This window comes from Aquila chrysaetos, chromosome 22, assembly GCF_900496995.4.
Source record: "Aquila chrysaetos chrysaetos chromosome 22, bAquChr1.4, whole genome shotgun sequence".
In the NCBI taxonomy this organism is placed as follows: domain Eukaryota; kingdom Metazoa; phylum Chordata; class Aves; order Accipitriformes; family Accipitridae; genus Aquila; species Aquila chrysaetos.
In genome coordinates, this window is record NC_044025.1 from 9,633,638 (window position 1) to 9,659,761 (window position 26,124).

General features: G+C 51.0%; 1 protein-coding gene across 3 annotated transcripts; it reads right to left on the reverse strand.

Annotated features, from left to right (window-relative positions):
• Window positions 1-584: 584 nt before the first annotated feature.
• LOC115334043 (sulfate transporter-like) lies at window positions 585-26,115 on the reverse strand. 3 transcript variants are annotated; one of them, XM_041119287.1, is made up of 9 exons: window positions 25,148-26,115; window positions 22,878-24,946; window positions 21,136-22,576; window positions 18,620-19,250; window positions 16,013-17,780; window positions 7,368-7,592; window positions 7,163-7,229; window positions 3,948-4,232; window positions 585-2,998 (listed from the first exon to the last, which is right to left on the reverse strand). In XM_041119287.1, exons 3-5 carry the CDS (start codon window positions 21,156-21,158, stop codon window positions 16,185-16,187), a joined length of 2,250 nt encoding a protein of 749 aa, XP_040975221.1. In that variant the 5' UTR covers window positions 21,159-22,576; window positions 22,878-24,946; window positions 25,148-26,115; the 3' UTR covers window positions 585-2,998; window positions 3,948-4,232; window positions 7,163-7,229; window positions 7,368-7,592; window positions 16,013-16,184. The 3 variants fall into 3 exon arrangements, with proteins under 3 accessions (XP_040975221.1, XP_040975220.1, XP_040975219.1); XM_041119286.1 differs by having other exon boundaries at window positions 16,145-17,780; window positions 18,620-22,576; XM_041119285.1 differs by lacking the exons at window positions 585-2,998; window positions 3,948-4,232; window positions 7,163-7,229; window positions 7,368-7,592 and having other exon boundaries at window positions 15,655-17,780; window positions 18,620-22,576.
• Between the last annotated feature and the right edge of the window lie 9 nt (window positions 26,116-26,124).

Sequence of the window (26,124 nt, forward strand, 5' to 3'; positions counted from 1 at the left end):
GGGGACAAGTTTGTCTGTCTTTTTTATGGGAGACAATTTTTTTGGAGACAAATTCCCCATTCACAGTCTGTGGGCTGGCAGCTACTAAACAATCCATAAGAAATGTAAGGATAATGGAGGGCGAAATGACAGTTGATAATAAAGCAACCTCAGCCTGAGCAGACGTGGGTACCTGGAGAAGTGCTGGTGCTGCTGTAGCTCTGCTGGAGAGGACAGGAGGCAGTGCCTGTGCTGGGGCTGCGTCCTCCCAGGCTGCCTCTTCTCCTCCCTCCAGTAACCTCTGTCCCCGCGCTTGTCCTCGCAGGCTGGCGTGGCTGCTGGCTCTGGGTACGTTTTGGGTTTTCCTCTCAAGCACGCACAGCCACGGTGCTCCTCGAGCCAGACCGGTGTTTGATGGGGTTGTGTCCTCTGCTCTTCAGCATCGTCTGACGTTTCCTCTGACTCCTCCTGGGAGAGGGTCTCGGAGTGCTGGGCCACCTCAATCCTCTCTCTGCAGGCCACAGAATTGTGACAGAAATTTCATCATTTTCTTTTAACTGTTTTTTAAAAAATCCTATTTCTAATGAAAATTTTCCACTTGGTTCTTTTCTCCTGCAAAGAAGTTTTGGAAGAAAAAGAGCTGCTTGGAAAGCAGAAATACATCTCCTGCCTCCTGCCACTCCCCCCCCCCAGTGCTGCAAGGAGCCAGCTTCTCAGCTCACAGCACCCTGGGGCGGTCGGGTGTTTGTCTTTCTGCGCTGCAGGAGGCACTGGCTGCTGCTGCCGGGGGGTTGGGACCACACCACTGAAACCAGAGAAAAGATTCTGGTACAAACTGGCAAAAGAGAGGGAAGCCTCAGTGCAGGGGAGCTGTGTGGAGGCAGCTGAGGGCTGGGGACACCGGCGTCACCTCTCCCACCAGGCAGCATGGAGCGTGCTGGACACTGGGCCGTGCTGGCTTTATAGCCCTTCTTCCCATAAGTGCCCCCTGCCAGGAGGGAGGGTGACACAGACCCCTTCCCTTCCTCATCCCTGCTAGAGCACATGGATGAACTTGCTGGGAAAGTGCAAGCAGCAAGGAGCCAAGCCCTGGCACGTGGCCGTGCAGAAACCTCCTGAAGCTCCAAAGAGCCCGGCGGCTGCCCGGCGACCTGTGCTCAGCCCAGCAGGAGCGAGGTCCGTGCAGCCGTGTACGATGTGCGAGCTACGCTGAGCTGTAACCCCGGCTGCGTAGGAGCCCTCGCTGGGCTTCGTAATTTATATGCATATGAGTCTGTATATATTTCCATGAGTACTGCATCTCTGCGTGAATAAGGATAACTATATGCAACCGTGAATAAAAGAGCTGAGTGAATCATTCATCATGGATTATTGATAGGATTAATTTTACCTCTTTTTCTGCTCTCAGGATGCCCACGAGCCCCCCTGAATTTATTTTCCCTCTTTTATTAAGTATTTTTGAAGATGAACCAGATTAAAGCCAAGTAATTTTTCTCCTCTTTGCTTGGCTGAATGAGATGTTTGTAGTCAGGTTAACCACAGCAAATTCTCCCAGAAAGCGAGTCTATTCTGGCATCTCAGCCTAGAAGCTTCAAAATCTTTTCCCCTGAACGTTCACAAACGTAAAGTGCAGTCATGGGGATCTCAGAGGAAAATGAGCTCAAAGCAGGGGACAAGCAGAAATGAAGGGGGTTTACAAGCTAGCTCGAATGAACGACTGCCGGCTGTGTCAGGCAGGGCTCGGGCTCAGGCAGGGCTGCGCTGGGCTGCTGGGGTGGTGGGGGAAGGACTGCGGGCGTGCAAGCTCAGCTCGGCAGGTTCAATGCACACACACTACGAGGCTGTTTGAGCTCCTCTTTCTGCCAACAAAGAGAAATCAGCTCCTCCGTGGACTCTTCAGGCAAAGTCCTGAGCCTCTGCGCTGCCTGTGCTGGCCTTCAGGGTGGATCACAAGTAAGAAGAAACAAATTCTTGGCGCTGAAGGACCTCTGAAGGGTGGAGGGCAGAGCTGGCCTCCGCTGGCAGCCAGCAGGTTGCACCCTCGCCCATTCCCAGCAGAGAAAGGACACCTTCCTCTGGCAGGGCTCTCTGGTGGGTTTCCTTGTGGCATCGGTGTGAGATCTCAGCGACACACACTCATGACATCAGAGCGCGTACCCAGCACATTTAGGACATGAACCAGCAGAGCAATCCTGGGCTTAGCAGTCCTGCCAAAGCAAGGGAGGAAGTTAGTGTGGATCAGGTTATTCTCTGCCATTTCTCATGTACTTTTCTTTTTCATGTCCATCTCTTTTCGGGTAGGGCAACTGCCTGGGAACACAACCTGCTCTTCACAGATTTGAAGCCCAATGCATGGTTGAGTAAAGACAGGAGCTGGTTCCCCAGCAGTTTTGGCAAATGCTGGCTGATGCTCAGTCTTCTGCACGTGCCTCATGCCAAGAGCTTCATAAGCCCGGTGTGTTCAGTCGAGCTGTTCATATGCAGAAAGTTAACCTGGCTCCCTTTCCCACCCTGGAGCAATTGAAATTCAGCTCCACAGGAGCAGCAGCCTGCTGGGGGCTCCCACGCTGTTGCCTCTCAGAAGACTTTTCTTTGCACACACAGACCTCTGCTTGCATGGAGGTCCCCGTGTTCACACAAACCGAAAAGCTGGCAGCGTGAACGCCCATAACCATCGCACGCAAAGTGCTGGAGCCCCTGGGAATCAAACGCTCACTCCAACTCATTCAAACCAATTTGATTCACACTGGTTTTGCACATCAGCTCTTCTCCAGACAGGACGTTGTGGATCCTGTCTGCGGGCATTTGTACATCCCATTATTCAGTGTGACAAGCACGTCCTGTCGTGTCTCAGTGCGGCTTCCCCTTGGCCAGCCGCACGCCACCCGGCACCACCCCGGATGATTTTATACAAACAGGCCAACAATTGTTCCCTTGCAGATGGCTTCAAACTGCGCTGGGGACCAAGGCTGGTGTTTCCATGGCAGCATGTAGACGATTCCACTTGTGAGCAGCCCTACTATTAAAATACAAACAAAAATAAACCTGGAGAGTGACTTTTTCCTTCCCACCCCTTAGCCTTTGGGGAGCCTTCATCCTCTGCTCCATGCTGCAAACCTCAGGCTGCCGCTGTGGCTTTTGCCACTGAGTTTTCCTGGGGCTGCTGGAGCTGCGTGAACAGCAGGAGTGGTGTTTGGGGCATCGCATGCTGACGCTGTGCTGCACAGCCTCAGAAACACAGCCAGGTCGGCTCAGGTCAGCACTGAGACGGGAGCCCGCTGGAGTCAAGGCCATTTAGCAAGCGGGAGGCTGGTCCCAACGGAGAGGAGAGCGAGCAGCCTTCCACTGCTCTGGGGTGCCCTCGGCTCCCCAGGAAGGAAAATCAAGGCCCCTCTTGGAGATGGAAAACCTATTTCCAAGTCCTTTACTTGCTTAGTGAAGCAACATTATTTCTGGCAGTTAATTCCCCAAGAAAAATCTCCAAAAAGAAAAGAAAAAAGAAGGAGACTTCTTTATTCAGAGCTGTTCAAAGAGAGAACAGACTGGAGCCTGCAGGTGGTTTGCAAACCCTTTCTGGCAATCACGTGCTTGGTTAGCACACAGTTACAGCCAGCGTTGGCCCAAGTGCAGCAAGTGCGTGAGCCCATGGCCAGCCTCCTGCGCGCCGGCAGCCACCATGGCTGGCACTTCCCAGAATGGTTTTTTCCAGGATGACACTCAGTGATCTGCAGCAGCTCAGCAGAGCAAAAGTTAAACTAGAGCTGCCCATCTCAGAGCTGTGATACCCATATGTTCCAGCTGGGCTTTGACAAGACGGACACGTGGCTAGCCCTCCTCCATGGCTAGGACCGAAAGCCACGGCTGGGATTTGCAGAACTAGCTCAAGTTCTAATAAATGCAGAATACAATTAAGTATTTTCGCTTCCAAGAAACAAATACTAGAAATTCCCCACCCAAATTTAACTCACCTGTTGTGCCACATTCAATCTTCAGCCATTTTCACTTCTCCTTTCTGCAGTTTCCACACTGGTTTTGGCAAAATACACTGCAACATTCATACAGCTTTGAAGGGAAATTCATTATGCAGCTTCCCGAACACAGCAGATATTTTAAGCCAAATAACGGGGACAGTAGGCCAGGCCAGGCAGAGGGGTGGAAGGGCTCTGCAAGATGAAATCACCTTTCACCAGCAGCAGCTGCTGTGCTTCCTCTTTGAGGCCACACACAGTGAGTTATTTGCATGAACACAGTTTCTAGGGTGAAAAAAGAGAAAAAATACAAGAAAAGAAAGAAATGGCTGCCTGTGGTCTAGCCACAGCAGCCTGAAGCATCCCAGCAGTATTCAGCCCAGTTATTGTAGTGCTTGGCGAATAGAAGTGGTCCATCTAATCCCATACCTTATCTCAATAGTGGCTCTAGTGGATACCTAAGGAAGAGGTTAAGAGGGAGTTGAGCATGTAGGCTCAGGCAAGCATACTGCGTCCCCGGGACACTCTCCAAGCCTCCAGTGATCTGTGCGGTTATAGAAGTCCCTCAGCCAGAGAGGACACCGCTGCCTCAATTAATTGTTCTTCCATTAATTCCTCCCACCACATTACGAACACATTTTTGGCATCTGTGTGCCTGCATTAATCACCCCTTGTGTGAAGCGCCCTTTTGCATATCTGGAGTGTACCACACGCCTGTTTCAGCTGGTGCTTTCTACTCCTTGTGTGGAAAGAAGCAGGGAACAGTCCTTCCCTGCTCACATAAACGCACAGGCACCCCCAGGGGCTCCTCCTGAAGCTAATGCTTTAATACGCACTAATGTTCCTGTTTCCGTCAGCAGTGCTTGCATAGATCTTGACAGCTGTAAGAGCCTATAAACAGGTATATGTCTTGGCTGGAGAGGCGGGAGATGCTTATGCAGGTAGTTAAAAAGCAGTATTGGTAGCAGGCCTGCCCACACGCTCCAAGGAAGCACTCTTAGGAGCTCACCTCACCAACAAAGCATCAAGACCTCCAGTCTAACATTTTCTTTTCAAATATTCCTTTCTCCCGATCTGCACATGAAGGTGCAAGCTGTGTGCCTCCGTTCTCTGCAATGCAGCCAGAGGAGCAAGTCTCCTTTCCTTTAAATGTTACCTGCTCGGCATCGTCTGCTGCAACTGCTGCTGCAGGCACCTTCCCACCCGCCGCAGGGACCTTCCTACCCACTGGGCTCTTCCCTCCGCACTGGCTGAGCTGCCTCTTCCCCACGGCAAAGGGTGAGACGTTCCCTTCCCGTGAGAGGAGCACAGGGAGGAATGACCCCATTGCTTTCAAGGCACGGTGGCCTGGACGGGCAGGGGTGGAAGGAAGCACGGTGTGAGGTGAGCACGGGACCTGAGTAAACACAGAGGGCTCCGGGGTGTCTGCAACAGCTCATGCGAACGCCACCAGCCCCTAACCTTTGACTGACCTAAGCCATGGCTGCTCACCTCCCAGATCTCAAGTCCTCCCTCTTCCCAAACGCACCACACCGAGCGTAATTCAGCAGCGGCGTCAGCTCCCTTTGGTCTGCACCAGGATGGCAAAGGGCACGCGGGAAGGTTGCACCCTCTGCCACCCTCGGCCGCCCCACCGAAGGGCATCCCCCGCTCAGTGCCGCGGACTGTTCTCATCCTCCAGCCGGTCTCTGCGGGCAGGGAGCTGAACCAGCCCGGCCGCAGCGGTGGCACGCACGGGGACAGCTGAGCGCGGCACAGACCGGGCTCTTCCCAACGCCCTCAACCCTGCGGTGGCAGATCTGCCAGTGCGCGGTGTCGCTCAGGCCGCGGCTGCCTTCACGTCATGGTTAGAGGAACCAAAACTCCTCAAAATTGGTGCTCCAGGCCAGGGGCTAGGGCAGCCTCGACAGCTTTTATCCGTGTGAAACAACAATGCCATCCAGTGGCTGGTGAGCCCGCGCTCCCCTCGGCACATCACCGCAACCGGGTCAACTTTTCCCTGCCTCGATTTTGGCTTTTTCGTTTATTTTTGGCATACTACCTCGTCTCAAAATAACTACCCTCCAGACTCAAATACCCACAGTCAATATTCGGTGCCCAAGTGCTTTCCCACCAGCACACACACCAAGCGGAGCAGCCCCGTCCCCCACAAGCTGCCCTGCGCCCACACGCTGCCCACCGGCTCGCAGGGCAGAGCAGTGGTGGCAGGGGACACTTGGCACTGCCAACTCTTGCATTTAGAGTAAATATTGATTTGGAAGAGAGGGCCAGCATTTCTTGGAAATTGTTTTCTTTAAAAAAAAAAAAATTAGCGTAACATAGAAAAGCGACGAACAGATTCCTTGGCAAGGATGGTTTGAAATGGAAACAACTTTGAGATGTCAGCATTCACCACTGTTATTTCTCCTTTGCTTTATTGAACTTTAGTATCTGTTATCCATTACCTGCTTTGTGAGTCTCAGCTGCTGTCTGGTTTGGCATGTATTTTACAATACTTTCAATCTTGTCTCTGCTTTCTAAAGAAGCCACAATTGTACCTGCTGAAACACACTTCTCAGTCACTAAAGAAAGAAAAATAAGAAAATATTTTCTTCTTGTTGGACTCTCTTTTCTCAGCCTTTAGGCTTAAAAAAGCATCTTTTCTGTACTTTTTTCCATAACTATGTGGGCTGTATACTTTTTTTTAAAGATGCAACAGCTATCTTCACAGACTTTAGTGATTCCCAGGAGCTGGGGCACCCACTAAAGAGCCCCAAAACTGCAAGACCTGACAAAACTGCAGGATTTTGCCATAGAGGCCAAGGGCAGCAAGTGACCAGAGCTGCTCCAGTGCAGCTGGAACCAGAGCCCAGCTTAATGCTCATGCTCTTAAGCTCGCCTCCTCCATGTCTCAGGTTTTTTTAGACCAAGCAAATGAAGCTCATTTCAGTTCCTCTCCCTGCCTTGCCATTTATCTCTACCACCTTCCCACCCTGTTTTGAGCCTTTTCTTAATTTCCTGAAAGCCAAGAATCTTGGAGGCTTTCCTTGCTGCCAAACATCGGGGCACAAAGCTCTCTGCTCCTATTTTGCCCATCGTGATAACACCATGCCACCTCCTGCCCGCCTGAGCTGAGGCCCTGTCCTCACCGTCCCTGTGCCACATCTCTGACGGCTGCTAGAAACTGGGATTACAGGCTGTTAGGGGTGCGTTGAAAAACAATTTCTTCTCCTCACCTTTTTTCAGTGATGACAGCACCAAGGAAAAGAGTTTCTGTCCAAGTTTCTGAGACGTGTATTATCACTAGAAAAAAAAAATCAGAAACCCCATCATTTAGCTGTGCTCACAACACCAGCCTCTGCCTTAAGCCCTCTGTGGAACATCATTTGCCTCCACAGCTCGATTTGATACCAGCTGCAGATTATTTGGGCTATCATTCACCTCTTCTGATATCCTCCACTTTGTGCCAGCATGACACGTCTGCCACCCCCACGGATCACAGCAAGCTGTCACCTACTGATTGCCACACTCAGAGCAAGCAGAGCTACCTGTGCCGAGGTGCTCACCAGTTTCTCCAGCTCTGGTAATAAGGTCCCCACGGTCAGGAGTCTTGTCAACTCTTCTGCTGTCTTTTCATTGAAATTGAAGTATTCTTGGGCAAACAGCCTGCAAAGGAGGAGACAATACCAATGTATCAGAGATAGAAGGTTTGTTGGCGCTTCTGAAATCTCTCCAAATCCTTGTCCTGCTCAGGTGGACCATGACTGTCACCTTGTAACATTGGCCTTGTCCCCAGGGAAGGACCCTGGGGGAGTCCCCTCGCTTATCCGTGCAGTTGAGCATCCAATCTCCTCTACGGTTTGCTTCCTTAATTATTTTTAATCTTGACTATTATCATTGTTGTTATTATTACTAACAAGTACTTCAAACTCTCAAAGGACATTATAAAGTGCACTAATTAGCCAGCCAGATGGCGGCTGCCAAGAAGGCAGCACGGCGCCCAGCGCTCCCCAGGCTGCCATGCGTGTCCGTGTCTGCCCCCTCCCCTCCTGCCCCCTCCTCACTTTCCTCAGTCCCGCTGGCACAGGCTTCCCCGCTTGGACTGTTCAAATTGTAATCGCCAGCAGCTGAGCCAGTTCATTAGCTAATAGCTGGGATGTCTCGGGTGGCCAGCCAGTGCGTGTCCCCTCCTCAGGAGCTGCTCTGGCCCTGCTAGACCAGCAGAGCTCTGGTCTTCCCTGATTCTCCCTGACCTTTATTTTTCCAACTTACCGTCACATTTTCCTAGGTGGGTTACTCTTCCCCTAACACACTGTATCTAACCAGGAACTGGCCCGTGGCTGTCATGACAAACCCACATCACAGTCTGGCAACACTACTTTCCTCTTTGCTAAGCAATCCCTGGGGAAGCAGCAACGTCTGACCCTTCAAGCCAGGGCAGGGAGCCGCCTTCTTTAAAAGAACCTGCAAAACTGTTTTTCAGCCAGATCCATCATTCCTGCATGGAGCTGGCAGAACTGTGGAGCTGTTTTCCCCAGTGAGGTCTCCTAAGAGCTAGTGAGATGTGAGCCTCTAAGTGACTGATGGCACGTCAAGAAGCAGAGCACCCCACTTGTAACTAGGAGGGAGCATCACCAGGCGAGTGGGGCGGATCGTCATTTCCTGGGCAATGACCGAGGGCAGCATTATTTGTCACTAAAGAGCCTTGGCGGGGCAGCACGGGGCCCTGGGCTTCCAGTGATGAGTAAAATAGAGGTGCTTTGATCTGCCTCCCCTCCCTGACAGACTTTCTGATTAAAAGGCAGAAAAGGATCAGACACAAAGTGGAGCAAATTGACTCCATCCGATTCCTTTCCAGGCAAGGATGAATAAAGGGCAAAGAGTACAGCTAGTTCAATAGCAAAATGGCAATTGCGGAACGATTTCCCAATCACCAGGCTGACTTCACTATTTTGTAGGAGATCACAGAGACCAGCAGCTACTGCTGCTACTTGTGAGTATCCTGGACACTGCAAGAATTTTGCCCAGAGTAATTTTCCTCTTCAGCTCATTTAATCTCTGTCCTTCCTCCTTTTCCTTCCCTCCATGAGAGCTGACAGCTTCTCCCTTCGGAGTGGCATTGGTCCCTATGGGAACCAGTATGTGGCTGTTACTGGTAGAGCAGTGCGGATGGTGGGGTAATGGCACAACTTTCCCTTTCTCCCTACCTGCAGCCAGCCTGGGGTGTGCAATGAGCTGGGACCCCCTGGGTATGTCCAGCCATGAGTTATCCTCTCTGCTTTTGGCACCTGTCTCAGTCGGGATGAAGCTCCCATCCTCTCTCTTCATCAGTGCCACAGGATGCTACCATTCCCATTTACTTCTGCATCACCTGAGCGAGGTGAGATGATTCTCCTTATGTCTATCTTTCCAAAGCGGCCATCTCCCAGTTTGTAGGTACAATTACCCGCATGTGTCAGCTGCTAATTTGTCTGGGCAAATGGTTGTTGAGCGCTCAGGAAAGCACCTAGCATGGGGTGTGTAACACAAAGGTCATTATGCCTGCGGCAGAATGGGCAGGCTCTTTGCAACATTTACTCCCTAGACACCCGCTGGGGATGCCTACATTAGACTTGTCCCCCTGGACCTCTTCTATAGCCATGGGAAAAGACAGGCTCCCCCCAAGGGCTCCGAACTCCCCTCTAGAGAAACAACTCCATGTCTGGAGAAACATCTGTGTCTTGATCAGGAGGGTTTGAGAAGGTGAATTTCCATTGCATGTCTAAAATTGGAGGATGTGGCTATGCACCAGACATTGTCGCAGCCTCAGCGCCACTGCCCAGCCTGACACAGCCAGCATGCGGGAAGCAGGAACCTGCTGCCAGCGCTGGCTCCTCCAGTAGACACAAGGAAGCATTTCTCAGCCTCTCCAGGAAGCTGCTCTGCTTCTTTAGACATTAATGTTAATCACTCATGCAACTGCCCTTATCGCTCCAGGTGCTGCCGAGATAAGAGGTGCCACTCATGCTGTTAATGTAAATCTGCTCTCCTTTGGATGAGAGGCTGTTTGTAAGCAGGGGAGAAGGGGATTGCTGGGAGCCCAGCCGCTGCTGATGGACAGCTGTCACCGCAGCTTCTCCAGTGCTCTCAGGGGTGCTGGGTGGCCGATTAAACCGAGGATACTGAGCCATATCATTAAAAAAAGACCAAAACATCCTGTTTTCACAAGAACATCACTAGAAAAGCCCCATCTCTTAGATTCACTGTGGAAAAAACAAATTGAGCCCATTCCCAGTCAAGTAATATGGGGGATTTTGCATCTCAAAAGCTGCTGTGTCTCTTCCCCTTGCTGTTTCTGGCCACTGAAAATCTGGAAACGCTACCAAAAATGTCACTTGCAAAGCTGTCTGGTTTGAGCCCTAGCAGTTCTCTTCAGGGATGTGAATCTCATCGCTTCCATTTTACAGCAGGTGGAGGGAGGGAAGGAACTCGAGGCAAAAGGGGTTTGGATGCTCAGTAACTTGCCAAGGATGGAGCAGGGAACAGAGTGCTGTGGTCCCTTCCCCCCTCCCCAGGCTCTCACCTTCATAGCAAACTTCGTGGAGGGGCTCGGAATCATGGGGGCTGGAGGCTCTTTTCCATGTGACTGTAGCAGGGAAAGACCCCAGGCTTTGCTGGCAAATTATCACAGCCCTGTCACGCTGAAAGCTCCGCCTGGGGAACCTGAGTCAGAGAGCTGGGGCTTGGAAGTGGTGCAGCAGCATTGTGCCTGGGTGAACACCTGCAAGGTTGGGCATGTAAGTGCATGTGCACGAGTGTGTACCTGGGCTGGTGTGCCTGGGTATCCACACCTGTGCACACTGCCAGCTCAGCGAAGGCAGCGTCCTTTGCCGGCAACATCATTTATTTGATTGCACAACAGAAATCATACCCAGCCTTCGGTCTGCAGTCATCACAGTTGGGAGGAGACTACGTCAAGGAGGAAATACCTGTGAAAGCAGGCTATTGTTTATGACAAGGACTTTACAGTGCTTTACAGTGTCCCAGAGCAATCTTCTAAGAGGAGAATACGCACTTCCTAAGCAGACATGTGGAGCTCAGGTTAGTAGTAAACTTGGTGCATGTAATAAAAACTTGGCACAGCTAGTGCAACAGCCAGGGCCAAAGAAGACCTGTCCTCCTACCTCTCCCTCTCTTTCTCTTGAGCACACAGCTCGAGCAGGGTGTGTGGGGCCCGAGCCCTGGGGCTCCTGGTCTGGCTCTGTCCCAGCTCTGCACACAGCTTTGGACACACTTGCCCGCAATCACCATCTGATAGTTGCAGCTTGGATTTTTCTTTCATATTGCCAGGGCATCATCTGTGGTGACACCTCTACACAGGGTACACGCACAGCACCCAGGGCACTTTGTACTAGAGGGTAGGGGTGAGTGGCAGAAAAAGGAAGGGATTTTTATCCAGTGGCTTAGGAATGGTTTCTGATGTGGCTATCCCATGACTTTGAATGTTTTAGACCAGGATTTTAGGCTGAGGGGTGCATGCCCCTTACTCAGTGGAAGAATTTGGAAGCTGCCATGAATGTGTCAGAGCAAAGCCTTTCTTCTAAGAAACACAAGTAGAAATATGGCACAGCAAACCCATAAAGCAATCCAGAGCAGCAAGCTTGTAGGTGAGCACACAGACACCCACACAGCTCAGCCTGGCAAGCTCCCAGGGAGTCAGGGGAGAAGAGGGCCCAGCAGAGTCCCTGGATTGTGCTGAACCCCTTGGGAGCTTTTCACCCGCAGTTGGACTGTGTTAGCCCAAGGCACTGTCCGGTGATTCCTGTGTCACCAGGCTATCTCCAGTGAGGCATTAATGCTGGCCCTAACCTTTTCTTCCCCAGGAAATCCAGTGCCATCACCTGCAGCTCACTGCTTTCTCTTTCCAACTCGGTTTTGTCTGCTAGGGAAAGCTTACATGGGTAAACCCTATGCACGTGCTGGCAGCACACTAACTGCTTTATTGCAGTTATAGATCTGCAGAAGCAGCTTCTTGCTATTATACAGAGTGTGTGTTTCCAGGAACAGGCAATGGAAGCGAGGAGAACAGCCCTCCATGCAGCAATCAGTGTCTCATATGCTTTCTAGAAGGGGAAGCAAACACGTATCAGCCACGACAACCTTTATTCCTTAAACTTCCCCAGAGGGAGCATTTCAAAGCATCAAAAGGATTTAAACCTGTCCGGCTGCTGCTGAGGCATAATTAACAGTTGCACAGTCAGCTCCAACTGCAGCTGACAAAGCCTTAGCAGCAATCCTCTATTTATCACGCTCCTGGAGTATTTATAGATCCACAGCAAGGCAGGGGGGAGAGAGAGAAGGAGAATAACAGGTGAGCTGCTTACCAGGAGGGATAACATTTGCTTTCAGCTGCATGGCATTTCCTTGGCCCATGGTGAAGCTTTAGGGGACAGGGACACGAGATGCCCTGGGGTGCAGCGTGTCGGCAGTGGGACAGAGCGGCAGGTCCTCTCGGGTGGGAGATGCGGTGGGTCACCCCCCAGCTGAGATGTTGAGGCCCTTCGGGGGGGGACTCGGGCTGTTGCAGTTGGGTGCTGGGGGCAGACGAGTGCCCTGTGCCCTCACCAGGGAATTGGCCCACAGTTGTGGTCCCTTCCTGCTCACATCTGCCTCACCAGGAGATGCAGGTGGTGAGAGGCCAGCCTCATCTCCCATGACACTGATTATAAACTGACCTTGGACTGTGTCATTTGTCCTTCCTCATCTCTCCTCTGTGTCATTTACAACCCAGGGCCTCTTCACAGGAACTGATATAAAAATAGCAATTATGCTTGAGCTACCTTGGTGATCTGTGGGGAACAGAGGAATGCTGGGTCACAGGGATGTGGAGCCGACGGGCTGGGCGATCTGGGCAAGCAGCCTGTGCAAGGACTGCCAGCGAGATCCCAGCTGCTCTGGGCTGGAGAGGAAGGAAAGGAGGTACTCCTTTCCAAGGGAAGGCATCCCATAAAAACTGCCAGGTATCTCTTTGGCATTTTCACAGCTCTCCCAGCTCTGAGCAGAAACTGCTCATACAAACAGCCATTTCCCATCGCAGAGGGCTATGGGAACCGCCGCTCTGACAGTAATCTCATCTGTGCTATCTTGCACCAGGCTGTGCCCAGGAATTATCAGCACTGGTTTTATTTTCTGCTGTGGCTTTATGACCCCACTGAGATCATAAATGCATCTAAAGTCTAACCAAAACAATTTAATTTTCTCAATAAACGTTCTTATAAAGGAAATTACGGCAACACAATTCCAAAGGGGAAGGAAGGTCATAATCCTTGTAGGTTACAAGACTTTCCTTCTCCACTGACTTGCTGTTCAGACACAAAACTGCCCCATTACTCATTGCTCCACAGCTGATGCAACCTCCCTGGGGAGTTGCCTCATGCTGCGATGGCCTGCGAGGACCCTTGGAGAGAGGTGCTGCAGCTCCCGGGAGCTGCACCCCACTCGCACCCGCACCCCGGGGCATGCCGAGCACGCCTGTCCGTCCAGCCCTGCAAGGCTTGTACTGGCCTCTTCAGTCAGTTTAGCGTCATCTGACACTCACAACCTTGTTCCAAGAACCTGCAGGCAGCTGGGCGTACCATGCTCTTTAATCCATTTGAATTAATCTTTTGACCACAAGAAGAGATTTTCCTGAGCAGAGCCAGTAGGATTCCTTTTCCATGCACTTTATTTACAATAGTTTCCTGTCCCTGGGCTCCCGAGTGACTGCCAAAGCTAGAGTTGCCCTCACCGGGATATCTTTGGTGCCGTATTTCTTGGATGAGGCCAAGGGAATAGTCACATATTAAATATGCAACGTAGAAGGTGTTTTTACAGATGGAGTTCACAGAAGAAAAGCTATTCTGATACTTAGCAATGCTGCAGAGCCTCATAGCTCAGAGCAAGGACTCACCCCTGGGACGCAGAGCCAGCAGGATGCTGCCTTTCCCAGCCCAGCAGAAAGGACAGGTCCCCATGTCCGCTTCGGAGCCAAGGCTCCCTCCAGCTGCGTGCCTGGCAGTGCTGCAGGGACAAGGCAACCCTGCCCCACCGCTACAAGTGATAGCGCTGTGTCACCAGCTGCTGTCAGGATCCAGCCGTGCATGCAGAAGGTAGTACAGATCCTGCTAAACACTGGGAGAACTGTGGCCATTACAAGCTGTGACACAGGTGTTCCTGATTTACAGTTTATGAAGAGCAGCTGGTGATCTCAGATGCCTTTTGGGGGGAGGAAATCTGTCATTTCAGCCACTGAAGTCACATAAACTCCAGTCTGTAATTAACAGCAGGGGAAAGTGCCTCTCCTCCCCTGCCGCAGACTGTCTTGAGCCACACACAGGGCCTGAGCAAGAACCATCAGCTGAACAAACTCCCACCAGTTTTCTGAAACTTTGTTTGTTTTTAAGGGAAGTGCTTTACCATTGCCAGTTTGTTGCTGTTGTTTTGTGGCCATCGAGGGGGCTATGAAACTCTGTGCCGTAGGGTGTTTGGAAAATAAATAAGCCTCTGCACTCCATTTCCCGCATTGACTCAGAGTGGCTGTGGGGGAAGAGAAGGGCAGTCCAAAATAAAGGTGGCAAAAGATGAATATATGTTAGTGAGTGGGACTGGTGGTTCTCATCCCAGTGCAATCAGGCCAGAGCCCCCACTGCTGCACATCTCAGGAGGTGGGTGAGTGGCCTTGCTGTCTGGTGCCTAAAGATGCCTTGGGGTGTGCACTTGTCCACGATGCAATTTTCAAGGGACTGCACCACAAGAGAGGATGCTGGCACCTTCTCTTTCCCTAGTTATTCTGTGCTGGGCCACTATATGCACGCTGGAGTTACACATGGAAGGGAACTCCACGTAACAAGCTCCAGTTCCATTTGTGAACCTTCCTGGTGGGTCCGAGCTGGCTGCAGCCCCTTCGCTGTCTGGGGGTGCACGCCTCGAGCTGCACAGCCAAGAGGCACAGCACAGGGGACCTGCTTACCTTCACGCCTGGCCTCGGAGGCTGGGGCCATGCCGCCCCGTGGGCAGGTGGGAAGCATGACCAGCGCTCCTCGGAGGAGCAGATGGCAAACCTTGCCTACAGCTCCTCTCTCCTTTGCCTTAGCGTCCCGCCTCGACCCTCCCTCTCCCCAAAAAGCAGTCGGATGGTGGTTAATGCCAGGGTGCCACGGGGAACCAGATTTTCAGGCATAAAGCTTGGGTCACTCGCAGACCTCCGGGGATAAACCCCTGCAAAGCCTCCTCCTGTGACTGCCGTTGCGGCAGAGCGATCCCTGTTGCTGCCCCAAGGCCTGCGGCAGCCCCCGTAACGCAGAAGGGCAGGGTGGTCCCTTGCTGCCGGCCCTTACAGCCAGCGTGGGGCCCGAGCCCACCGAACGTCACCCGGTCCCTGAGGGACCGGGAGGCGGCCCCGGCTCACCTCTTGCTTTCGCGCACCCTGGCAGCCGAGTGGTGTCTCGACGGTGGGTGAGCTCCCAGGGGCTCCCCAAGCCTCAGCAAAGGGGGTCTCGATCGGCCGGCGGCACCCTCCGACCCAGCCCCGACCCAGCCGGCCCTGCCCGGGGCGGCCGGGGGCCCCCGATGCCGCGCTTCGGCCTCAGCCCCGACTGAAAGCCGAGGAGGGTCTCACAGAGCAGCCCTAAACCCTCCCTCCCACCGCGGGGTGCGGCTCTGGCTGGCGGGGGGGGAGCGGGGGCCGGTCCCCCGCGGGAGGGCGCCGGGAAGCGGCCCCGCGGCCGGGAAGCGCCGGTTCGGGCGGCGCAGCGCGGCTCACTCGTGCCCCCCAGTGCCCACGCGAGACACGGGGCCGGGCGGGAGCGCGGCAGGGAGGCCCGGCCGGCGCTGGCGGGGTCACTGCGGCCGCGGGGTGCTCCGTGGGGAAAGCCAGCGGGGGGGGGGGGGGGGGGGGGCAGCACTGGGGGGAGGCGCTTTAATGGAAGCTGCTGGCGGGAGCCGGGCGTCCCCTCTCCCTGCACGGCGTCTCTTGCCGTCGCAGCCCTTTTCAAAACGGAGAAGCGTTAAAAGCCACCCAGCCTCTTTACCGACAGGACAGACCTTGAAACGCCTCTCAGATTATTTACCTGTTGGCAATCTCTCTTGAAATCCACACCGTCCCCGGACCTTTTGCCCCACGCCTGCTGCTGACAGTTCATTAAAGCCTTTCTGGCATGCTCTGACTGCACAAAGACTTAAAACTGCTCCCAAGTACGTACCAAGCCCAGCCCCATTAGATACCATTCCTCACACACAAGTCTACAAAGACCCCTGGAAGATCAGGTCTTCGGGGTCCAGGACAGCATCCTTTTTCTCCAAGCTCTCCCGCTGCACGTGGTACCGCCGTTCAGCAAACCGCACTGCATCGTGGACGCTGTGGAAAGCCAGCTGACCACCACTGTCTGTCTCACCAGCCCAGCCTCCCTCCCGGAGCCGGTGGCGGATGGAAGGGTTGCAGTTGGCCAGGAGCACCTGGACGCCAATCTCCTTGTAGTCATGATGTATCTCCTTTAGCACAGAGAGACCCACAGTATCTATGAACTGCATTGCCCCACACTCAAGGATTAAGGTGTGCATATCTATGGAGGGAGGACAGGCATCTGCTGGAGGCTTCTCAGTCCTTTGCTTGGCAGGTTTCAGGCAGTCAAGCCTGGTGCCAAAGAAGCTCTTGCTGTTGCCTGTGTCTGCATTTGCCTGGGCCTCCACCCTTTGGTGCTTAGCAGCCAGCAGGATAGGATTTACCCCAGTTTTCTGGTAGAGAACTGTCTTGAAATAGTCCTTGTTGGCATAGTAGAGGGATGACTCGAAGCGGAAGATTTTGATGTTGGCAATACTGCTGAGCTGCTTGTAAGTGGACTGGTCCTCATAGATTTCTGTGTTGCTGACCTTGCCCAGGAGCGTGGCCCTGGGTCTCTGTGTGCGGAAGATGATGCAGAGCAGAGCGAAGCAGACGCCCACGAGGAGCCCAATCTCTGTGGTGATCAGTGTGGAGGACAGCATGGTTGTCCACCACACCACCGTGTCCAGCTTGCTGAGCTGCCACATGCGGGGGGTATCATGGAACTTCCTCAGGCCCCCCCGCAGGTTGACAATGGTGACCACCCCCAGGATGGAGGTCTGCAGCGAGTAGAAGAGTGGGGCGATCCACAGCAGCACTAGCAGCAGCACCAGGGAGGTGACCAGGCCGGACACCTGGGTCTGGGTCCCCGTGGACTCCTTCAGCAGAGTCTTGGTCAGGGCTGCAGAGCTGGCAAAGCAGTAGAAGAAAGAAGGGATCAGGTTGCACATGCCAATGGCAATCATCTCTTGGTTGGCACGGACAGCGTAGCCGTGCTTTTTGCCAAAGATTTCCGCCAGGGAGACGGTCATAGCAAAACCAATAACAGCAATGGGCAGAGCATCAACTGCCAGGCTGGAAAACAGGTTTATATCTGGTAGAGTGGGTTTCCTGAAACCAGTGGGGATATCCCCACAAACAGAAGACTTGTATCGCTCTTCGAAGTTAAAGTAGTAAGATATTACTGTGGCTACAATGACCACCAGCAGCTCTATGGGGAATGGGGCCTTCATCTTCTCCTTATACCGGTCATTGATCTCTTTGACAGGCACTATGATAGCCAAAGCAACCAGGCTGGTGACCAGGTCACAGATGTTGGTGTTCTGGATGTATCTGAAAAGGTCAACCCACGTCAGGAGGAAGGACCCCACCCCTTCGTGACGAGGTATTTTCAGTCCCAGGAGATACTTCATCTGGGAGGTGATAATGGTGAGGCTGGAGCCGGTCACAAAGCCACTGAGCAGAGGTTCTGACAGGTAGACAGCCACAAAACCCAGCTGTAAAACCCCCAGCAGGATCTGAAAAGCAAGCCAGCGATACCTTTAGCATCGATGAGAAGGGCTGGGAGAGGTGGCTGGCAACTTATGTCAGTTTGCTTCCACTTTAGCAGCTCTGGCTATTCTGTCTGCTGAGCATTCAGTGTGAGACAGAGGACTTTGTCTTCAGTAGTAAATCTAGGGTATGGAAAACTAAAGAGACCTGCCTATAAGACTCGTCTGTGGCTAGAGATGCCATACAAAGAAGCCTATATGGTCCCTGCTTCTGTCTCCTTAGAAGCAATAAGGGTGCATAGCTAACACTGAAATTCCAGGCAGCAGCCACACCAAAGCAGCTGTTCACTTTGATGGCACAAAATCCATGCGATGCACTGAATTTTAGTTGTCCCAGTGAAAGAGCCTGAAATTGTTCAGTGACAGCTAAGCCTAGGCAGTGGGGACATTGCCAGGGAGCGTGGCCTTAGAAAGAGTCCCTGCTGATGGCAGGGTCCTTGAGGACTGCTCTTGCCAGCCCCAAACCTGCTCTAACCTGCACCAGGAGCGAGACCAGCTCCAAGACTGGTGTGGTGGGAAGGTGGCTCACAGTTCCCTCTCCTCCCCTGCTGTGTCTAATCCTAAAGGATGTTTCAGACACATCCAAGGACATGGCCTATCACACGGCAGGGAAGAAACCCCCACATTCAGCCATGTTTGGGGGTTTCTAAATCACTACATTTGATTCAAGGGTGTCGAAGTCTACTCATGTCAGGAAAGGTTTCTCATGACTTGCAGGTCTGAACCAAGACTGCAGCAGAGAGTTCTTTAGCTTAGAGAAGTCCCTAGCAGGGAAAGGATAGAGAGGAAACAGCAAACATTTGTACCTGGTAAAGGCCGACCAGAAAGCTTAAGGAAAGGGCCACAGTGATGGCATAGCAGCTCCTGTCACAGGCACCTGTCCCGTTACTGAAGGAGGTGGAGTTGCCCACCAGGGAAGAGCCAGAGCTGTCGCCGCTGTACCCTGCTAGCTGGAGGTGCCGGTTCACAGACTGCCCAACCATCAGACACAGGATGCCGAAGGAGCCCACGAAGTTATGGCGCGACGTGGCCATAGCGACGTAGACGATATTGCAGAAGAAGTTGGTGTAGATTCCGTAGATGGGATCCTGGCTGGCTAAGAGGGAGTAGGAGATGGACTGAGGGATGGCAACTATCCCCACCAGGAGCCCAGATACGACGTCCCCAAGCAACTGCGTCTTGATGTCGTAACGGGGAAGCCAGTCCAGCACTGGGAACAGCTGACAGAAGAAGGTGATGATGGTTTGATGATTGCATGTGCAGACCTCTCTGGCTTTCTTTAGGATGAGATCCTTGGTGCTGAAGTCTGCGGGCTCATACTCCTCCAATTTGACATGTACAAAATCGGCAGGACTCTCTTCTGGTGTTTGGGAGCTCAGTACCTCTTTGCTCTGTCCTGACTTCTGGCTTGACGTGTCCTCCATTGCACCAGGAGAGCTAAGGCGGGAGAGCAGGCAGCCATGAGGTGTTGCAGTCACATACATCATGTGCTTTGCTTAGCTCCAGGGCTCATGCAGATTGCATGGATAAATAAATAAAGGAAAATAATCTCAGACAAATCAAACAGAAAAGCACCTTCCTGTGGTGCCGGTTGATTCATTTTCAGTTATGGACCTGATTAACCACAACCCTGAGACCATGGTTTAAATTGCATTCACACTGGCACAGATGCCCACATCAGGGACAGAGCTACAGAGAGCCCTGTGCTCCTTCCTAACATACCTCTTGTTTTGAAACAGGACAGCAGAATGGGTTAAGATCAGACACTATTTCACTGAAAGTAATGTTTCTTGATGACACTTCCACTTAAGCAAAAACTATTTTGAAAACGTTGAGATATTCCAAGTGATGCTTTAGGAACCTAACACATGGCTAAGGGAGGTAATTGGCAAAATAATTTTTCCTTTAACATTTCAAAATTTTAAATTACATTGTTGGCTTGCATCAAACAGGTCCATGACAGGGGCTCCTATCTGCAGAATGAAAGCATCCTACTTTTTCAGTCTGATTAAGTAACATACATATTTTCCAGAGCTACTCCAAGTTTTTCAGTCAAAATGCAGCTGTAACAAACACACCTTTTTGTCAAAACTGAACAGTACACACGGAAAAAAATTCTCCTGACGGGAGACCTAGAGTGGCTGCAGTTCAGAAATGAACTGGGATGATGAGAAATCCCATTCCCCTGCCCTACAGGTTCATTTCACATCACTAGTCCCAATCCAAATCTCTTACTTCTGGCTGCAAGGAGATACACTGGGTGTTTTCTCACCACCTGGAGCTTCTCCCTGTGGACAGACCTGTCTCCTCACCTCGCAGCACACACTGAAGAGAGAAAGCACAAGGCTAACAACTGCAAACCTGTTTCCTTTGCCTTCCTTCCGGACGATGTGCCGCTTCCCTTGAGGAGAGATCTGAGCTACTCAGCCAAGCGATCGGCCCTTTTATCTCACTCCAGCCGATGAAGACGGTGCAGCCGGCCAAACAGAGCTGTATTTTGAAAACAAACACTGTTCTGTGAGAGTATTTTTGATGAAAACTTGTTCTGGCCATTAAGAATGATTGAAGGGATTTAGAGAAGTGCTCCTGCCAGATAACAGTATTGCTGGTATCTGGAGATGTGTTTGCTAAACAAGGGGAACAATGCAAAGAAATCTTCCTGCGTGTGCTATTGCTCTGCCGCTCCCTGAACTGAGAGCGCATCGCTGCCTGAGTCCTGCCGAGCTTCTCCGCTCAGGTTTTCATCTATTCTGGAAAGCTTTCGTTCAAAAAAAAACCAATCAAAAAGCAAAACTTGTTCCAGAATGACTTTTCTTTCCTGGTAGCTTTTCCACCAGCGTGCTGCCACCAGCCCCCTGTGCTCTGCTCAGCCGCCCGCCCGGCTGCTCCCCGCGCACCTCCACCTCTGCTCTCACCCGCTTCCACGGAGCCAGCGACGCTGGGCTTCACTGGGACTTTGTACACACAGGTCTGCACTGACGGCAAAGCTGTGGTGACACAGGTTATTTCTAGGTAGATAGAAGAACTCGATGTGCGTCAAATCTGCACAACTCACACTTCGCACGTGCCTTTTGGAGACCGTAGCACAAATAACAAGGGATTTTGCTTTGCAGAAGTAAGCACAATTTGGCAAAAAGTGCAGGGTTGCGTTTCTTTTGTAGGTAAAGGTGAACAATTGCATTAGTGGGCAGGAAAAATGTCTCATCATCCTGAATTGAAACAGCAGCCTCATAAATACCAGCTGTAACTTTTCTGCCCTTGTGATCCATGCCAACAACCTACATCAGACCTCTCAGCACACACTCCCGGCTGCCAGTCTCACCTTATTCTCCTCTCCTTTTCCATCTCTTTTCCGTCGATCTAGTCTCCAAGATTTTGCTGGATGTGCCATTGCCCCGTGGAGCCGGACAAACACCTGGCAGTCAGGAAGCTTGGCCTCTGCTCCAGGCACTGACTGTTTTCTGGGCTTGGGAAGGGGGCTGAGAGCCCACAGCATTTGGAGAGATGGTGTGAGGTATGGAGAGATGATTTAGATGCTAGGGAGACACCCTGAGAGAAGAGAAGGGGAAGATGAGCATCCTGAGCTACATTTATCTCATCAGTGGAAGTCTGTATCTCAGCAATTAGAAGTAAATAAATAAGAAACATCAGTGCTCTCTGGCAGCAGGAAAAAATGAGAGCACATGGTAGCGGAGACAGCTGCTCAATGTATTTATCTATTTATATAAATTCTTTATTCTCTGCCGTTTCTCCACAGCTCATTTATTTTCAGGTACATCTGTTGATAGCTCCTCTTTCCCTTTCCCTTCTTTCAGTAATGGACTGTATCTTTCCTTAGCCTTGTCATTTCTCCTGTCCTTAAAAGATGATCCCTTCATATGCTTTATAATCCTTCCTAGTCAAAACTCATTTTGTGTCTTGGCCTGTCTGATGTTGTCTCTATTCACTCATTTTCCTTTTCCATCTTCTTCTTTAGCAAATGACCCAAATTTCCATTTTCTGTATGATTCCTTCATCTTGAAATTCAGTCACTGAAGAACTGGTGACTCAGTCACTGAAAAGCTGGCCAGGCTGATCTTTTAAGTCAGCTTGTTTGCTGGGATGAAACACATCTGAGTACAATCCATCTTTGGGTTTTGACCTTATTTAGGAAGCATTCATTTCCAGTTCTGGATCCCTGACCTGTCCACCATGAAAATGGGACAAAGCACTTTTCCCATTTGTGACAGTACCTAGGCTACCTTTAACTTCCACCCTGCCTTCACCGCCTGCTGCTGCTTTTCCTTCCAACTTCCATCTTCAGTTATATATTCTGGAACTCTTTTGTTTGTTATTATTTCCTTTACTACCTGATGTAGTTTGGTAAGCCTTGATACAGCCATGCTTTTCCACCTCTCCCAAGCATAGGTTTTGGTGAGCAGTTCTTTTTTCCATTTCTTCTGTCTCCATGCCTCCCCTGCCATCCTTTGTAAATGTGACTATCCTTTCAATTAAGTCTGAAGCCTTCCCTACAATTTTTCCCCCCTTTCTTGTGTGCAAATTCCCAGTTGCTTTTGTATACTCAACTTAAAAATCTTCTATACTTTCCCTGGAATTATGTTCTCGAGCTCCTTGTCCCAGCTGGCTTCCCTGTGCATTCAGTTCTCTGTGCTGACCTCTTTGAAACAGCAAGCCTTCATGCTATGGCAGCTTCCACGTGGTCCTTTCTGTGCTGGAAATTCACTCTATAGACACTGAGGACAGGCAATTTTATGTTCTCCATCCTGGCAGAGAGGAGGTAAGAACATACTTGGTGACACTGAACACTGCGTACGTCTCTGAAATTACTGTTACTGTATGAGGTGAGGCAATGGCAGAAACTCCAAACATTTCACATTTGCTCTAGAAAATGTATAGCAGACAGCTTAAAAAAAGAAACCCACAACGGAACTTCATGTGACCTTGAGCTGGCTAAGGCTGCACTGCCTTCCAAATGCAAGGTCACTACAGCAAACTGCTGAAACTCTTTGTTTTCACATGCCTCTTCAAGGGTTGTTCTTTATTGCCACTATAAACTCACTTAACTGTTTAGCTCCATTCTGGGCAAGGCTGGATTGGACAGACGGTATTATCTTGAACAACGCAAGTGTAGACAGGATGTTGCCTGCCAGTAACATGGCACCCTCTGTTTTTAAGACAAGCAGAAAGCATGAAATCCAAATTTTTCATTTATGGCATAGTATGTGAGCAATGTAACGTCCATCTATGCAACAGCCATTGCAGCCAGCTAGAAACAGAGCAGTGGAAACCCAAGCTCCAGGTCCAAGGAAAATGTAGTAGCGGGCTATTTTGGTTTTCTATCCTAAGTAGAAAAAAAATTATGAAATTGTCTGTGTCCATGATTGTTACCCAGGCATTTTGCAATGGGTAAGTGTAGCGAATTCAAGTCTCTGCTGCTGTGTCAATGCATCACCTGTGTTTAACAGGATGAGCTGGCATCTCCCGTTTTCTTTGGAACAGAGCTAACTGCACTGTACAAGGATTTTTGACTTGCCTTAAGGCTTGTAAATACACTTACGACTATTTGGCTCCTGGAAGCCTTTCAAGTAGCATCCCACATGTCTTGGTTCCATAAAGGGACCAGCCCAGCTTAGTACATGGCTGCACCCCACTGCTCCACAGCTACTTAGATCGCATGCAACTTTATTTACAAAAAAGGCAAGTGAGCCAGGTAACGGTGCCAGGTATCTAAGAGAGATGCTCTTCATTCCCTTCAGACGTGGGACTTGACAGTCTTTTCAGACGGCTGCTGGTTCAGTTCCACTTGGAAATGGATTTTCAACATGTAGACATCTGCAGAACATCACCATTCTTTAAGGGAAAAAGAAGGAAAAGGAGACAAGCCCAGAACTGGTCCCACTGCTGAGATATGGCAAAATGCAACAAAAGCACCTGAGGACAAAAAAGCTGAATAGAACCTCTCTGATGGTTTCATGGAAAGCAATTATTCACATTTCTGCAAGAGGTAACACCAGAGAATGTGGAAGCAGTACAGTAGGTCATCCCTGGAAATAAAAGTTTTTGGAGCCTCCTGTTATTCTGCAGGGCAGTTTATGCTAACATGCAGGGGTCACAACAGCAGAGCATGCCAGGCAAAGATAGAAGTTCTCTCCAGACATAAACACTGCGAGGCTGAAAGTATTGCTCACCCTGTGACTGCACATGGTAATGCCACTCTGAAGTTTGAGGACCAAGGAACCTACAAATAATGATAAAGAGCATCTATTTAAACTCCTGCTCGCTCCCAGCATTGAGCCATGAAGACAGACATGCAAGGAATGGCTTTTAGCGTACTTTGAAAGATGCGACATGCAGCATACGTCCTTGGAAAGAGACTCAGTGCAAGGGTAGCAGATCTAAAAGGACATGGAAGAGCTTCTTCGGCTGCAGAAGTCATACACCGCACATCAACTGTCCAGCTATGGAGGATACCACATGCTAGGTCCACCCTGCAAGTACCCTGCTACAAGTCCTTCCCCAGCACTGACCCCCACTCCTAGAAGATGAAAAAAAAGTACACTTCCAAGTACGTCAGCTAGAGGATTTGGGGAGCATTCCCAGTTTATATAAGGAGGGTGAAAATGACTCCTTGCCAACTTTTGTGGCACTTTGTTGCTGTTTTCATGTTTTCCCCTGCATGACAAATGTCCAGTGCTTATGACCCTTTTCCAAATTATCAAGCTAATAACCAAAAATGCTATAATGGCTCTGTAAACAGATTAAATTGATTACAGATGAATACAGTGAAATAAAAACAGGGAGACACATTTCTGTTTCATACTGAATTGGCATTCAGCCCAGGCTACTTGGCATCATTTCAGGCTTGACCTGTGTGTGTTGCCTACGAGCCCTTCACGGCACTGAGGCCGTGCTGGTGGGATGCTGCTTCCCCCTGTAGCTGTTGGCTGGCTCACAGGGTCACCCTATTCTGCGGCTGGCTCCCGAGCTCTCCCAGCAGCCATCCCACACCAGCTCATCGTGCACGGAGGCAGTGGAGAGGGATCCTACAGAGGTCACATCTCAACGCCACAGGACAGAAAGATGCTCCAGCAGATGGGTAAAAAGCCCAGAAACTGCAGCACATCTCCAACTACCTGCCAAATGACAAGATTGGGTCTCTTAGATTTTCAACAGAAGCAGCTTTTTCACACAACACAAACACTGGGATGGACTGCCACAGGGTGTGGTGGGAGTCAACTGTTTCGAGAAAAGGGGTTAGGAAGCTTTACAGAGAAGTGCTGCAAAAGCTGTAACAAAGGTCTAAGTGCTCAGGAAGTTTCTAGCCTGCTGCTTACCGGGTGCTGGGAGGGCTCTGAATGGGCCGGACCTCTGGTACAGCTTTCCCAGGCAGCGTCCACCAGGCTGTGACCCTGGAGACGGGGCTGGGGGCGTCTCATCTAGTACAGGAGCACGTATGGCGAGAATTAGTTGTCCACAGGTAAGGTAGAGCCTTGAGTAGCACGGTGAAAGGGTCCTGCTGATTGAAATCCGTTATCTCAGCTCTGTACCGGCAGGAATCAGAGTCACGCTGCTGAAGGCAATGGCTGTCCTATGCTTTTCAAGAGACCAGAAAGCTCCTGCTGGCATTCTCCGTAATTGAGTGCTCCTACCACTCTGTTGGCACCAACACAAAAATTACAGCATGTGCGCTGAGGTCTCCTAAGGTAAAAGGCATCCTCAGGTAAAAGCTGAGGCGTGCTGGATCAAGAAAATCTTTTGTATAACTCAAGGACATGTATGCAGAGATAATGCTCCCAGTAACTGACCAGAAATGCACCCAGAGCTGCTCTAATTTTTGCCCTGACCCTTACTGGCCATGGCCTGACTAAGTCATATAACCTGTTATGTCAAATAACACTGAAACACATTGCAGCAATTTTGTAAGGCTGAATATGTAATACCATGTGCTATAACTACACCTAATGTAAAGTACAAGTAGCACCAAACCTGACCAAATCTGTCATTTCTTGCATTTTAGGAATATGGACCTGGCCCACAGGAGGGTGCTGCTCACCGGCACATGGCACATCGCCGTCATCACATTGCCTATTACTTGTTATTATTCATGAGACAAACTGCAGCCTGGCTGCACAGAGCACCGAAGTCAGAACGAGGAGAAAGCCTGCTGCTGGCCGCGTATCGTCAGTCAATGCCCTGGTTTACACTGGCAGGAAACTTCCACGCGTGCCAACGTGTGTACCACACACAGTCCGGGAGAACAGTGCACACAGCTGTGTATACACTGTGCTTTACAACGGGGAGTGGGCACAAC